A 15,189-nucleotide genomic window follows, 5' to 3' on the forward strand; every position below is an offset into this window, starting at 1 on the left:
TTTTAGTTAATTTAAATTTAATAATAACACAATAAAATTATAGGTATTGGGTAATCATCTTCCCAATTTATATATCTTAGAAACTTTTTAGAAAGGCCTAATTTAAATATCACACATTTATGAGAATTTTTTAAAAAAGACAATAATCACCTTCAGAAATCTTGTAGTGATCTAAGGGGTATGCATGATATATGGGCCTTTGAACTTTTCAAAGTTCAAGTTAAAAATAGTCTTTGTCTCTAAGATACTCTAAAAAGATACAATATTTAACATAAATATGAGTGGATATATATAAAACATTACTAAGTACCTTCTATAAGAAACTCAACATGATCTTTATTTTCAATGAACTAAAATGAATGAGTGTACTAAATGAATGAACTAAAAATCTTATGGAGAACAATAAATGAACTAAAAATCTTGTGGAGAATAGTAACAGTTACCATACATTCTGATATGTGCAACGAAAGAGATTATGGATGGAGTTAAGAGATCACATTTAATCCAAAAGAAAAACAGTGAAAAGAAGTCTTCTCTGATGAAGTAATATTTGAAGTAAATCTTTTGATAGGCATGGAGAAGTTTAGATGAGAAGGAAAGGAAATTTTTCTGGTTATGGAAAAAAGTGTAAAGATGTGAAATATCCTTAGAGATTCAGGTACTCCTTGGCATCATTATGGATAAATTAAAAATCCATGAGAATGACCCATGTAAAAATATAGCATTAACATTCAAAGACCTTCAGCTTTCCACAGATCTGCTTCAGTGACCCATTTCCATGGTCATACCCTGGAACTTGTGCTTATTTCTTTACTCAACAAATTTTTTTAAAAAGATATTATTTATTTATTTGACAGAGAGGAATCACAAGTAGGCAGAGAGGCAGGCAGAGAGAGGGGGGGGAAGCAGGCCCCCTGCCGAGCAGAGAGCCCGATGTGGGGCTCGATCCCAGGACCTTGAGATCATGACCCGAGCCGAAGGCAGAGGCTTAACCCACTGAGCCACCTAGGCGCCCCTCAACAAATATTTTTTGAATGTCTACCTGTGTATGCAGATACTGTTCTTCCCTCAAAGGACAGTGATGAAAGGACAGATGAGATTCTTGCTCTCATGATTTATATACAAGTCATAGGAAACCAACAATAAATAAGAAAAACTGGAAAACAGGTAGTAATAAATGTCATGTACAGAATTAAACAGGATTATGGGAGTGACTGGTGGTAACTGGATTGGGTGGTTGGGAAGGGCTTGTATGATGAATTATTATTTAAGCTGAGAATGACTAGGAGGAATCAGCTATGTAATACGGTAAAAATATTCTAGTCCGAGAGTACAATTACTACAAAGATCATGAGACAGAAATAAGTGCTAGGTAAGATGGCCAGTAGCCTGACATATGGTGGAAGAAGGCAAGTGGTATATGATGACATCAGAGAGGAAAGCAGAAGCCAGAAGAAGCAGGGCTTTGCAGGCCAGACTAAGAAGTTAAGGTTTTATTGTAAATGCAGTGGGAAGCCATTAAGGGTTTGTAAGAGGGAGAGTGGCATGATGTGATTTATAGCTTTGCAAGGTTATTCTGGCTACTACGTAGAGAATGGATTGTGCGGGGCTAGAATAGAAGCCCCCAGCATCTGGTTAAATAGCAGTGGGGAGGCATTAGAAGCAGTGGTGCTTGGTCAAAGGTTGTAGTAAGAGAAATGGAAAAGTGGATATTTTAGGGACATGTTTTGCAGGTAAAATGAACAATCTTGTGGAGTTTTTATTTTGGGAAACTAAGCAGATGGTGGTACAGTTTACTGAGATGCATAGAAACGGGCTGACCTGGTTGAGAGTGACAGTGAAACAAAACTTTTATTTTGGGCCTGGTACTTTGGGGACACACAAATGGAAATGTCGGGTAAGTTATGTGAGCCTGGAGCTCTGAGCAGTCAGGCCCAGCCCCATGTCCCCATGCACATTATGCCCTACATTTCTAGACTTGAGCAGTACTGAGGGTGGGCGTCCCGAAGAGCATCACTAGCATTGATCTGGAAACCACTGGCCTGCTGGTGGTATTAAAGCCACAGGAATAAATGAGACTTCAGCAGACTCAGGATATTCATTCTTAGCTTTTAGACAAAATAAAGCAAATGACACTGTTTCAAAATTCATTTTAATTCCTTATGAAGAGCCAATTCCAACAATTTGTTCTGAAGCTCTAAATGTAAATCACCTTTTGATGAAAAAAAAAAAATGGACTTCAGGTCAATGAACTTCCTTTATATAGATGTTCTTTTGATGGACAATAGGATTCTAGACCAATTTGTATTGAGTGCTGATGTTTTGCAGCTCTGCAATATCAAGATCACCAACTGCACTGGTAATTGTTGATGTCAACATATACTTTCTCATCAACTACTTGCATGAGTTTTGTGGCTTTTGATTGGCTTAGCTCTGTTTTTACATTGAAATCTTTTATCCGTCTGGAATTTTAGTTTAAAGTAGGAAGAATCTAAGTTTATTTCAAATCTTAACCAACTGTCTCAAAACACTTATCACATGAACGTAGGTTTTTCTTGCTGGTCTAAAATGCCAAATGCTAAACTCCCAAGTGGACCATGAGATCTATTTCTGGAAACTCTGTTTTGGTTCCACTGATCTTATTCATGATCCAGGTTGTTTTATATCAAATTCAAATTCTATATATATTAAAAATTTTCCATTTTACAACATCTGTACATTAACTTATAATGAAAAATACTTTGCTAGGGTACTGTGAAGTTCTTCCCATATTATAAGCCAATTCCTGTATCTACTGAGCCCAGGTCTCACTGAAAAGTTATAGTTCAGCTCCCTTCTGTTTCATATTCTGTCAATGTTTCCAGGCAGTTTTTAGCACATATTGTTTTTATAGATTTATTATACATGTTTAAATTTAGCGCAATTCAAGTAAAAATTCCAGTTGGCAATTTTTGAGACTTGACAGAACAGTGCTAAAGTTTATTTGGAGAAGGAAAAAAATCTAATGAAAATAACCAGTTTTGTAAAAACAGTTATGATGAAACAGGACAAACATGATCATATGAAGAAAAAAGGGTTTTTTTCAGCTTCATAGCCAACTGACACAAGGAACTTCATAATGTATGAAACCAGGAAGGATTATATGGTCAGCAGATGCAGTTTGGAGCTGAAGGCTTTTGCAGGAGTGTGTTCTCCTGGTGCAGCTGCCAGGACAGCAAGACATTAGGGAGCAGTTAGCAAGATTAAGGAGCTTGCACTACCATGTAAACTGACACATTGCTTCCGGCATTAAGTGGTCTAGCTTCAGAAAAAAGTCAGTTGAGCTAAACAGTAACATAAAATAGTAAAAATTCTGACTTAGGTGAAGTCAGTGTATTCAATACAAGATTATCCTGTCATGTGATAAATTCGAGGCTGATAAATCCCTATTGTTGCATGCTGTGGTACTGTGGCTATCAAGGGGAGAGTTCCTTGTAAACCTACATTTTTAGATTTCCTGCAAGGCAAGAAACCAGTTTGGTCTAAACTCTAAAGAATTCTCAACTTTTTGAAGATGTGAATTTTGGCCCAATACCTTTGGTATTTTTAATGATCATAATCCTTCCTGCAAGAAAGAAATGCAACTGGCTTTTTAATGATAGTTCAGCACATTCACAATTGAATTCATTACTCTTCCCCAAACCTGTCCTTCCTCCTCGTCTTTTCCTGATAACTGTCACCATGCACTTTATCACCGAAGCAGACACCTGAAAATCAGCCTTCACCTGTCCCTTATCATCTGTATCAAGTTACCATCCAAGCTATGTTGATTCTACCTCCATGTCATCTCCCATATATGCTCCTTCTAATGAACCCGATTGCTTCTACCTTGAGTTAGACCCTGATCCTTTTCGGACTTCTTACCCTCCACTAAGGAATCCATTCATCAGCTGGCCACCAGAATACTCTGCAAATGCAAACTTCTTCACGCCACTTTCCCATTAAGTCCTTTCTAGGCTCCCTTTTACCCATAGGAGAAATTCTAATCTTTAGAGTGTCATCTAAACTCTACACTCTGGCCCCTCTCTCCAGCTTCAGATTTTTACACCTTCGTAGTATGTCTCACTCCAACCATACCTGAGTACTTCAGGTGCTTGGAACTCTATTTTGCTTCATGCCTTTCTGCCCTCACTCACACTTGGAATTCTGTCCCACCATTTTTTTTCAGGAAGCCTAATTATCGTTCAAGATTTAGTTCAAACTTTACCACTTTGGGGTAGCATTTCCTATTTTCACTCACTCATGCAATATTTTCCCCCATAGAATTAACTGTTCTTTATACTCCTGTTATGGACCCCCTGACTTTTTACTACAGTAGCCACAAAACTGTAGTGTAACTATTCCTTTACCTGCTTTCCTTAATAGACTGGGAACACCTTGAGTCAGGGACCTTGTCGTTTTTTTTTGTTGTTTATTTCTAGTATCTGGCAATACCTGTACAATTTAGGCACTCTGTGAAAATTCTTTGAATGAATGAGTCTGTAAATGAGAAGTTTCCAAAGTGCATGGAACGGGTTGGCAGAGAAGGCAGTAGTGTAAAGTGCTCAAGAAGATGACAGAGGGCAATACAGTGACAAGAATGATGGAAAAGATAATTTATTATTTTATAAAGATTTTATTTATTTGACAGAGATAACAAGTAGGCAGAGAGGCAGGCAGAAGAGATGGGAAAGCAGGCTCCCCGCTGAGCTGAGAGCCTGATTTGGGGCTCGATCCCAGGACCCTGAGATCATGACCCGAGCCAAAGGCAGAGGCTTAACCCACTGAGCCACCCAGGCACAGATTATTATGATAAATTATTAAGGGAGACTCGGCACTGAATGGTGGTTGAAGATGAGAGAGATGAAGGGATTAACTAGCTTCTGACTAAAATTCTGGTACAAGACTTTTCTATTGCTCTAGAAGTACAGATAGTATAGGGGTCAAATGAAGTTTGCTGGATATTATCCAGTTTGCAAATATAAACACACACAAACCAAAGTTTTACAGTGTATACAGCCTTACTATATATAAAATTATTCACTTCTATTATTTTGACTCTTAAAATAGTAATTTCCCTAAGCTTCAGTTTCCTTTTTTGTGTAAAATGAAGATATAGCCATCTCTTAGGATTGTTTACAAGATGTGTTATTATGTCTGGCACACAGTTCAGTACCAAATATGTTGTTAGAGCAGGAATTTGAGGCCCAAAATGGTTCGAGGACTTCCTCAAGGTTACAAATGGAAATTAGTGGCAGATTTAGAATACATAAGGAGATCTTATGTCCTCCTATTGAAATACTCATTTACTACTCTACAGTGTAGTATCTTATACCTTATTTGATGCATGACATCTTTAATTTTCTTGAGAGGCTCACCCAAAAGCAGGCTTTGGAATTAGTCTATCAGAGAGCTGTTTGCCAAAATCAAGGAAAACCTAAAACTTGGCTAAAATCAAAATTCAAATATAAATAACATTGCTTCCTAGTCGATTTTATACTTGAGGATTGTCATCAGAGAATCTGAGCAGTCTAGCTCCTGCCCTCGTGAGGTTCTGTGGAGATATGCTCTCATTTTCACTGAAATTTAAAATACTGTTTTTGAGTCCACTTTTTCTGCCAGAGCAAGTGTCAGTGTGGGGCCCAGAAACTGAGGTAGCAGGCATCTGAAGTGGGAACTGGAGTGGGGAGAGAATGAAGAGTGAATCTGGGCTGCAGCAGACACAGTCACCCTTCTGTCCTTGTGTTTTCTGTAGAGTTTTGTCCAGGAAGAATCTGAAGCCACAAAATGTGAAGTGGAGATGAAATTATTAAGTGAAACAGTCTTATCAGGTATTCTTCTAAATTATGTTAGTAGAATTTAACTTTATTGGGATTTTCCAGCTTACAACAGAAATGCAGATGTTGCATTAAAAAGTTCAGATGTTGCAGAAATATATGTCAAGTGAAAATTCTTCATAATCCCTCTTCGAAATAACCAGTATTAACAAAAATTTCTCCTGTTTGTATTTCTTCTCTTTGTAGCTCTCTTTTGATTTTTAATGAAACCATGAAATAGCATATAAATGTTTGAAAATTAATTTTTTATCAATAATAATTTGTAATTTTATGTAGCATAGTCTATAGACATATATAGAACATAATGCATATTTTACTTAAATGAATATGTTCAACACTGTCCTAGGTCAGAACATATTAATAACCTTTTTAGTAGCTGTATAATTTCATCCCAGTAATGGAACATTATTTAAATCTTTATTGATGGTAAGGTTATTTCTAATTTTTTATTATTACAAACAATGTTGTAATGAATATTCACAAACACGTGCATAACCATAAATTTCTCAACCCTTTTGTATTCAATCTTATCTTGGAAAATAACAATTGAAGAGAGTTTAAAAATGTCAAAGTGATAGTGATGTCTAACTTACATATCTTTTAGTTTGAGATGTATGTCCATCACTTCCCAGGAACTTCTAAGGAATCAATTTCTATAGACTTTTTAGCATATTTTTCATAACATACTTCTTGTCTACTTCTTCACTTTTCCCAACACACTTTTGTTTCAGCAGCCAACTAGGTTTATATCTTCAAAACTTTTCTATAGCCCTGAGGAGGTTAATTTTCCTGTTAGAATTAGGATACTAGAGCCAGTTCATGAACTTCTGCCAATAATACTGAGGTTTTCTATATGCTAATCCCCAAATAATATATATGTTAATCCCCTAATCATAAATGTCTGAATTTGGATACAGTATTCTTTTTCTTTCTTTTTAGGTAAATGGATTATTAACTACATAAATTTGAAATTAAAGTCAGCATTTTATTGAAAGTGTACAAGGGAAAAAGAGCAATTGCTTAATTGGAATTTTATTTGCATATTGTCATTAATTTTCAGTGTCTGCTGTCCATGGGTTAAATTCAGTGACTTCTCAGTGTGCTTCCTTTTATGGGAGAGGAAAATTAAAATGATAAATAACAAGACTAACACTTCCTAAGTTTTACTGTGTGTCTGACACCAGTTCTAAGCTTTTTACATGTATTAACTACAACTCCCCAAATTCAGTAGATAGATATCAATATCTCTTTTGTAGAAGAAGGAGAGAAAACACATGTTAATTAGCATATCTTGCATAAGGTTACATAGTAAGTAAGGAGTAGACCCTATAAGCAGTCTGATTTCCCTTATCTTTCTACACTGGAAAGACTTTTGGTGGACAGGTGGGAATGGTCTTAGTGATACATGATTTAAAATATTCCCTTGATTGTACACTGAGAATTATGGAATTATAGAATTTCCCCATAAAATTTCTATACAGAAGGGATTATCCAATACAGTTTTTCACTTTAAAGCCTCTGTCCACCCCTTTTTTTTAATGAGCTGGACCTGTTTTTATTGGGAAAAAAAAAAAAAAGGTTAGCTTTAATATATGGATGAAAATTTTATGTTTTTCTCCATTTTACTTTCTTCTTTAAGATTTTTAGCCCCCTAATGTCCAGTTTAAAAACATTAATTTGTCAGGTAACAAACTTTGTGTTAAGCCACTTTTCCTTATTTTATAATGAAGGGTAGCAAAATATGCCACCCCAAAATATGCCACTTTGGCATAAGGATATTTTAAGTTAAGGACTTATAAAGATGCAGATGCAAGAAAAGCTGCCTACCCTCCCCCTATTTGCCTAAAAACAAGACATAAATTTCAAAGGGTGTCACTCCGCTCTCTACCAAGAGTGACAGTGGTTAATGCCCAGATTTAACTTCAGACCTATCAGCCCAGAAAGGAGACCAGAAGAATCTGCATAACGAACTTTACTAACTAGTCCTTTTCTCTACAGTCAGAAACCTGAAACTGGTTTCCTTTGTCTTGTCATTTCCCCACAAATTTGTTGTTCTTAGTTGAAGATGCTGTATAAGCCAGAGTTCTGAGCCACCTCTTAAGTTACTCATTTTTCCCTGGGTAATCTCCCATGTTTACATGAGGTATTCATATTAATAAATGAGTGGTTTATTTCCTCTTGTTCTGCCTTTTGTATAAAAGTTCAGCCGAGAACTCAGAAGGTAGAGGGAAAATTATTTTTCCTCCTCTTGTGATACAATGTATTATTGAAGTTATTTTAATTGTAACATGCTTATTAGATACATATTCTTAAAAGTGTTGGTATATAAGCTATAAATGGAGCCCTCCCCTTTAGCCTATCATTATACATGCTTATTACTACTTTGAAGGTTAGCTTTGTGAATAGTTTTGAATTAACCACTTTTTGATGTTTTAGTAGCTAAATAAAAACTTCATTTCCAGAATTTTTTCCTCTCCCTCCTAATGCCAGATTGTTGCAATCTATTTAGAAACTGAATTAATCTGATTAATTTTAGCACAGTTTTTGCTGATAAAGAATGCTAATGAAAAGCCATATATCTTTGAAGACAATGAGGTTGATTTATGCCAATTCACAACCCTCGGTGGAGTATACCACTTGGATATTTTGGAGCTTCCCCCGCAGTGTAAACCAATGAAAGGCTGGATGATTGTGGAAGTAGGTTGATTTTTGAATCAAATTTATGAGTAAAATTATTTCTCACACTTTTATCTTAAATGATCTAACATCTAATGAAATTTAATCTATTAAGGAAGCATAAAGGGAAAACTAATTTTAAATAGTCTTGAATTTATAAAATTTGAATCCAATATTAAAGGAAAGAACTCTAAAATAATATGAATTTTAAAACTATGATTCATACATATTAATTGTAAACCTATAGCACTATATTTAGATTGTGCCAGTTTGCTCTTAATAATGAAAGTCTATTTAAGATGCTGACAGACGTTTTCTGTAAAGGGCCAGATGGGGTATATTTTCAGCTTTGTGGGCATACCAGCTCTGTTGCAGCTTTCAGTACAGTAAGACAGCCAGATGCAAATGAAAACTTTATTTAAAAAGACTGGTGGTGGACCAGATTTTTTAGGGGCCATAGTTTGTGTACTCTGGTCTAGCTCTGTGGTTCCTAACATGTGGTCCCTTGACCAAAAGCATTAACATCATCTGGGAATTTTCTAGAAATGCAAATTCAGGGGCCTCATTTTAGTTTTACTGAATCAGGAAGTCTAGGGATGAGGTTTTGTAGTCTGTGTATTAGCAAAACACACCTTGAAGTTTGAGAACCACTGGTCTGGATCTTTGGTGTATAAAGTGTGGTCCATGAGCCAGCAGGATCAGCATCAGCTAGAAATGCATAATCTGGTGCTTCACCTCAGATCTGCTGAATCTGAGTGTTAAGAAGACCCTCAGGTGATTCATGTGCACATTTAAGTTTGAGAAGCACAGATCCAGGTGATGGCACTATTGCTGATGCACGTTCCACACTCTTAGTAAGGATGTCAATGACAACAGTTGTGAGATCATTTTTGAAGGACTTCCTCACTCCTGTTTCAGTAAATAGTAACATTTGCCCTGGTATTGACTTGGTTTATTTTAACTTACTTCATGGTAGCTTGTGTCCCAAATACACCCTGCTATATTGTCATAGCCCCTTCCTCCTTCCTTGTTCTCTAGCCTTTCTGAATTCTCCCCCTCCCTCTCGTTCGTTCTCCCCTTCCCTCTAATTCATTCTCCTCTCCTTGTCTCTCTCTCCTCCAGCATATCATGTACATAGACTGTCAGCTACTTCTCACTCGCAGTTCTACCACTAAGAACCTTGGTACTTTATCGTCATGGAGTGGCATTTGTCAATTTTTATTTTTTTCCCCATTATCACCTCTCTAAGGAGCCTTTGTAGGCATTTTCTTTCCTAGCCATCCACCCCATGAAATTTTAATACCATAGATATACAATGTATTTGTGTATGTACTAAATATATAGCTGTGCTTTACACCTAAAAGAGTATAATTTTTTCATGCCCCCCCAAACTAATTTTCACCCCCTTGGGGATGATACTGCTATTCCTTTCCCATTCTCCCCACAACTGAGAATGTATTTATTAGAGCATTCCTGGGGGAGATAACCTGGTCTGTAGCTACTTAGAACAGTCTATTTGAATCAGTTTTTCCTACCTCTGTGTTGCTTGAAGGACAGTGGGGAGTCAAAGAAAGGCATCCTTTGGTGAAGGCAGGCTTTCAAAATTCTTTATCAGGGCTGGGGTTTCTAAGAATTCACTCAAAGATCTTTTCTTGAATTTTGTTGGTGTCCTCATATCATCATTCTGTGTTCTCCATTGAGCTCAAAGTATCCTCTTTAAAATTGTTTTTCTCTTTTGCAACAAAGAGGTCTTCTTCCTTTTATTCAAGTGTCTTTTCAATAATTTCCCACCTCCTCTAGAATTTTTTTTTAATTTATTTGACAGAGATCACAGGTAGGCAGAGAGCCAGGCAGAGAGAGGGGGAAGCAGGCTCCCTGCTGAGCAGAGACCCCCCCCCCTCCCCATGCAGGGCTCGATCCCAGGACCCTGGGATCATGACCTGAGCTGAAAGCAGAGGCTTTAACCCACTGAGCCACCCAGGCGCCCCCTCTTCTAGAATTTTAACCCATCCAGTTTTTCCTCTATTTTTAATCAGTCTTAATCTTCCCTACCCTTCCTTCCCTAGATCCTTCTCTGCTATGTTCAAATAATGGACAGATCTCCTCCATCCCAGAGAGATCTGCTGTTGACTTAATTTACTTTCTCTCTCCAGCTTTATTGAGATGTAATTGACATAAATCATTGTAAAAGTTTAAGGTGTACCAACGTGATGATTTTTTTTACTTTCATCCATTCGTTTCTATACTTCTCAAAAGTATGTTTATACTCCTTCCCCTCTTTACCTACACACCCTAACCAAGGTATTAGAATATGGGATTTAGAGTCCTAGAGCTCTGTTTTTGAGTTGTAATGCCTCCTTGAAGTCATTTTGTAATCTTTGGCAAATTATTTGATTTCTTTAAGTCCCAGTTATTTCTGTTAAATATATGTTTTATAAGATTACTTGGAGGAATAAAATGATTAGTAAGTCCCAACATAGAACCTGGACCAGAGGAAGAGTCTGTGATTCAGATTTGGTGATTATTTTCCTCCTCAATCATTATCTTTTAATTTTGTTGTGAAATTTTGTTAGTAATCTTTAGTAAATGAGACTGATCTTCAATACTTAATAACTACATACAGTTTACTCAGCAATATTTACATCTTTACTTGTTACCAGTCAGTGTCTAACTTGATATTATTTTGGTCATTTTTAAAAGATACTCAAAGAAGGATTGCAGAAATATATATATCCTCCAGAAACTACGGAAGACGTTGAAACAGAAAATGCTTTCCCACCCATAGAGGTGACACTTGAGGTTCAGGAGAATGTAATCTTGTTTGAGGACCCTATGGTTGCAAGGTGGGATGCTGAAGGTACAGCAATACTGTAATCAACTTTGATAATTATGTAATGAAAAGAGCTCTAACACAAATCCTTAAAACAGAAACTACAGTGTGTAAACTCCGCATTTCTAATCTTACACATTTCTATGGCAACTCTAGTGTGTTTATTTTGTTTGCTCTTGATGGAAATGAATAGGGATTGGAGTGTATGCATTGAATGTTACAACTGTTAGTTCCTGAAGTCTTACATAAGTGAAAAACCTACTCTCTCCTGAAATGAGTACATAATTCAGATTGGGGTGATTAAAATTTATTTTAATGTTAATAACTTAGAAATTTCAAATCTTATTACAGACAAGTACTGGAGATAGGGAGTGGGCCATTAGGAAACCTGAGACAGATGAATACTAGCCACTTCCTGTCTCTTTATAACTTTTGATTGTTGAACCATGGGAAATTATTGGTTATCCAAAATGTGAAATAAATAACAAAATCAGAAGTACCAGCAGAGATACTAGCTAAGGATTTACTAATCATTAACAAATACCTCATTTGGGGTTGGCGGGCTCAATTTTGAGAAGTCTTGGTCTGGTAAATTAATGTATGCAGGTTTGAGGCTGCTAGACAAAAGAAGTGTGGCTTTACTTTTAATGTGAAGCATTTTATATTCATATTTGTGGAAGAATTTACTGAGTTTGTGACAGGTTCAGAACAGATCACAAAGGCACAGAGCTATTAATCCATTTATGTAGTCAAAGGAGCAGAGAATTTAGGAATTTCTGTACCAGAAAAGGTAAGTGTTATGCAGTTTTAACTTTTTTTATGATGGCTACAGTAATCCACATTTTTGGTTGTGTATACCTAGGCACAAGATATTTATATTCTAGGGGCGCCTGGGTGGCTCAGTGGGTTAAGCCTCTGCCTTCAGCTCGAGTTCTCTGCTCAGCAGGGAGCCTGCTCCTCCCCCCCTTCTCTCTGCCTGTCTCTGCCTACTTGTGATCTCTGTCAATCAAATAAATAAATAAAATCTTTTTTTAAAAAGATATTTATATTCTAGATAAAAATTATGAATTAATAACAGTATAGCTCCATCAATACATTAAATTACAAAATCTGTCAAAATGAACAATTAGGTAATTTCTTCCCTTCATGTTGCTTAAGAAGTTTCATTTTTCCTTTAATGGTAATGTTTTTAAGTATTTACTCTGTTAAAAATTAGTCACACTAAGTTAGAATTGACAAGATAAGTTATCCCACATGATTCGGGGAAATATAATGTGTAAAATTTGTCTCTGACTACAGCAGTAGTATACAACTCCAGTAATTCTTCCCATGGGGAAACTTTTTTCCAGGAAATACTAAAAATTAGAGAATTTATTTATAGGTGATACTTAATTTTTACCTTTAAAAAACTAATTTTATTACTGTAAAAATGAATTATGAATCCCTTACTTTGTCAACATAATTGTATGTATTATATTGAATTTCAGAGTTAAAAAGAGTGAGTGGATCCCTCATGTGAGGAGAAAGCCATGTGGAGATGGAGAAGTCATTTGAGGGAAGGGAATAACTCGTGTATTCCATAATTATGCTACACAATAAGAAATACAGGATAAATGGGACAGATTTCCTTCCTCTAGGAGTTTTCAAAGTTGTAGGGGAGGAAGACAAGGAAAAGCCACCTAATATGACACAGAAGGGTGCTGTAATAGGTAGAAGTGTTATGGAGCAGCCCAGGGGGTCCACCTGGAGCATTAAGAAAGGCTTGTCTTGGTATAGAATGTTGAACCGGGCCTTAAGAGACTAAGAACATTGGCATGCAAGTGTTCGTGCGGACGTACATTCTCCTTTTTCTTGCGTATATACCTAGGAAGGAACTGCTGGGTTGAATGGTAAATTTATGTTTAACTTTTTAAGAAGCTGTCCAGTTGTTTTTCAAAGTAACTGTACTTTTTACATGCCTGCCAGTATTACAGGAGGTTTCCCACCTTTCACATCCTTGCTAACATTTGTGATCTTTTTTTATTCTAGCCTTTCTAGTGAGTATGAAGTGGTATTTCAGGGGTTTATATTGTACTTCCCTAATAACATCATGTGGAACATCTTTTTGTACGTGTTTATTATCCTTTACTGGATTTTCTTCAGTGAAATGTTCATCCAGATCTTCTTCCCATTCTCAGATTGGGTTGTGTTTTATTATTAAGTTGTAAGAGACACAAAAGACCACCTACATATGATTGTATTTATATGAAAAGTCCAGAAAAGACATCTTTAGAGACAGGAAGTATATTAATGGCTGCCTGTGGCTAGAGGCGAGAATGGGAGTAATTAACTATAAAATGGACATGAGGGAACCTATGGAGAAAATAATAATGTTCTAAATTGGATTGTGGTAATGGTTGCACAACTGGGGGAATTTACGAAAATATATACTTAACACAGGTGAATTTTAAAGTTTTTTGGTGGTTTTTGTTTGTTTTGTTTTGTTTTAAACAAGATGAGAGATTCTCTAAAGGATTGATTAGGAAGAAAGGACTGCGTGTGCAGAGGCTCAGTGGATGATGCTGTTGGGGGAGGGGGAAAGCATAGCTAAAACCAGGTGTCAGAAGTGCAAGGGGTGAAGCCAGAAACACGAGTCTTCATTCTGAAGGCCTTAGATACCATGCTGAGGAGTTCGGATTTGATCCTGTAGCCAGGAAGAACCAGCAAAAGTGGCTTTTTGTAGAGATTCTCTACTGAATGTAAAAGATCAATTTATACACCTTTGCAGTTATTTGGGTCATTCCGTTCATCTCATTTTTTGTATAGAAAAAATGAAACTGTTACTTTCTTTCCTTATTATGCAGGTAAACATTGGCAAACTGATGGCATCAGCAATGTCTCTTACAAACCAGAAGACAGACTTGTAACATTCAGCCTAGAAACGCTTGGCCCTGTTACCTTGATTCAGGATGCTCATATTAACATGCCATTCCAGTCATGGGAACTAACACCACTTGATGTGGATCAAGTACTTTTGACTGTGACTACAGTATTTACTACGATTCAAATACAAATTAAGGTAAGTCACAGAGAGTAAGTCATATGAAAGAGGTAAACCGCTTGATGACAGTTAAAGTATGTCAAAGTAATCAGTCACTGGTGATTGACATATTGAAATGTTACAAGTGTATTTAAAATACACTTTGAGCCATAATTTCTAAATGAAATAGTGATTGGATAGGTAATAACATACAACAAGCAAAGTACAAACTTGCACCCTTTAGTAGAAATAGGCCACTTAGTGAAGCTACAAGCCTGTTGCAGTTTTTGATCCACTCTAAAGAGGCTTCCTCTTTCCAGAAGAGGAGGGTGGTTCTGTCCCACAGTGGATAGCACGTTAGACTTCTAAAACCAGAAGAGGACTGTGATTTCTGTATACCTTCAAATTGCCACTCTGCAAACTTTAAAACTGGGTAACTTTGATTACCTTAAATCTTATATTTGTAAAAAAAAAAACTATCCTTAAAAGTTGCAACATGACTAGCTATCAAATGGCTACTGTAATTCAATGTGACTAGTGTTCTTAGATCATAACTCCTACAATGGGAGGAGAACTGAGAGATCTTTCAGTCTCTTGACTGTTCGGATAAAGCCCCCAAAAAGTTGACCGATGGACTGGTTGAGATAACAGAGACTTTATGACTGACTTCTCTGAGCTGGCCTAAAGCATATCTGTCCTGCGTACTTTTTTGTACAGAATGATATAGAGCTAAAACAAAACAAAACAAAAAACTAGTATGAAGAAGCTAAAGGCTGGAAATGGAATCATGATGTAATAATCTATCTTTC

The 15,189-nt window shown here is 36.4% G+C and overlaps 1 protein-coding gene across 8 annotated transcripts in view; it reads left to right on the forward strand.

Annotated features, from left to right (window-relative positions):
- Positions 1 to 15,189, forward strand: part of DNAI7 (dynein axonemal intermediate chain 7) — a 62,971-nt gene that overhangs the window by 44,887 nt on the left and 2,895 nt on the right. For 7 of the 8 annotated variants that reach the window (XM_059402792.1, XM_059402794.1, XM_059402796.1 and 4 more), the window contains 4 exons: positions 5,774 to 5,849; positions 8,392 to 8,552; positions 11,232 to 11,388; positions 14,205 to 14,419. In XM_059402792.1, coding sequence (XP_059258775.1) covers positions 5,774 to 5,849; positions 8,392 to 8,552; positions 11,232 to 11,388; positions 14,205 to 14,419 — 609 coding nt within the window. The remainder of the gene's footprint in view (positions 1 to 5,773; positions 5,850 to 8,391; positions 8,553 to 11,231; positions 11,389 to 14,204; positions 14,420 to 15,189) is intronic. The other variant, XM_059402799.1, reaches the window with a different exon arrangement.

Source organism: Mustela nigripes, chromosome 6, assembly GCF_022355385.1.
Source record: "Mustela nigripes isolate SB6536 chromosome 6, MUSNIG.SB6536, whole genome shotgun sequence".
NCBI lineage: Eukaryota > Metazoa > Chordata > Mammalia > Carnivora > Mustelidae > Mustela > Mustela nigripes.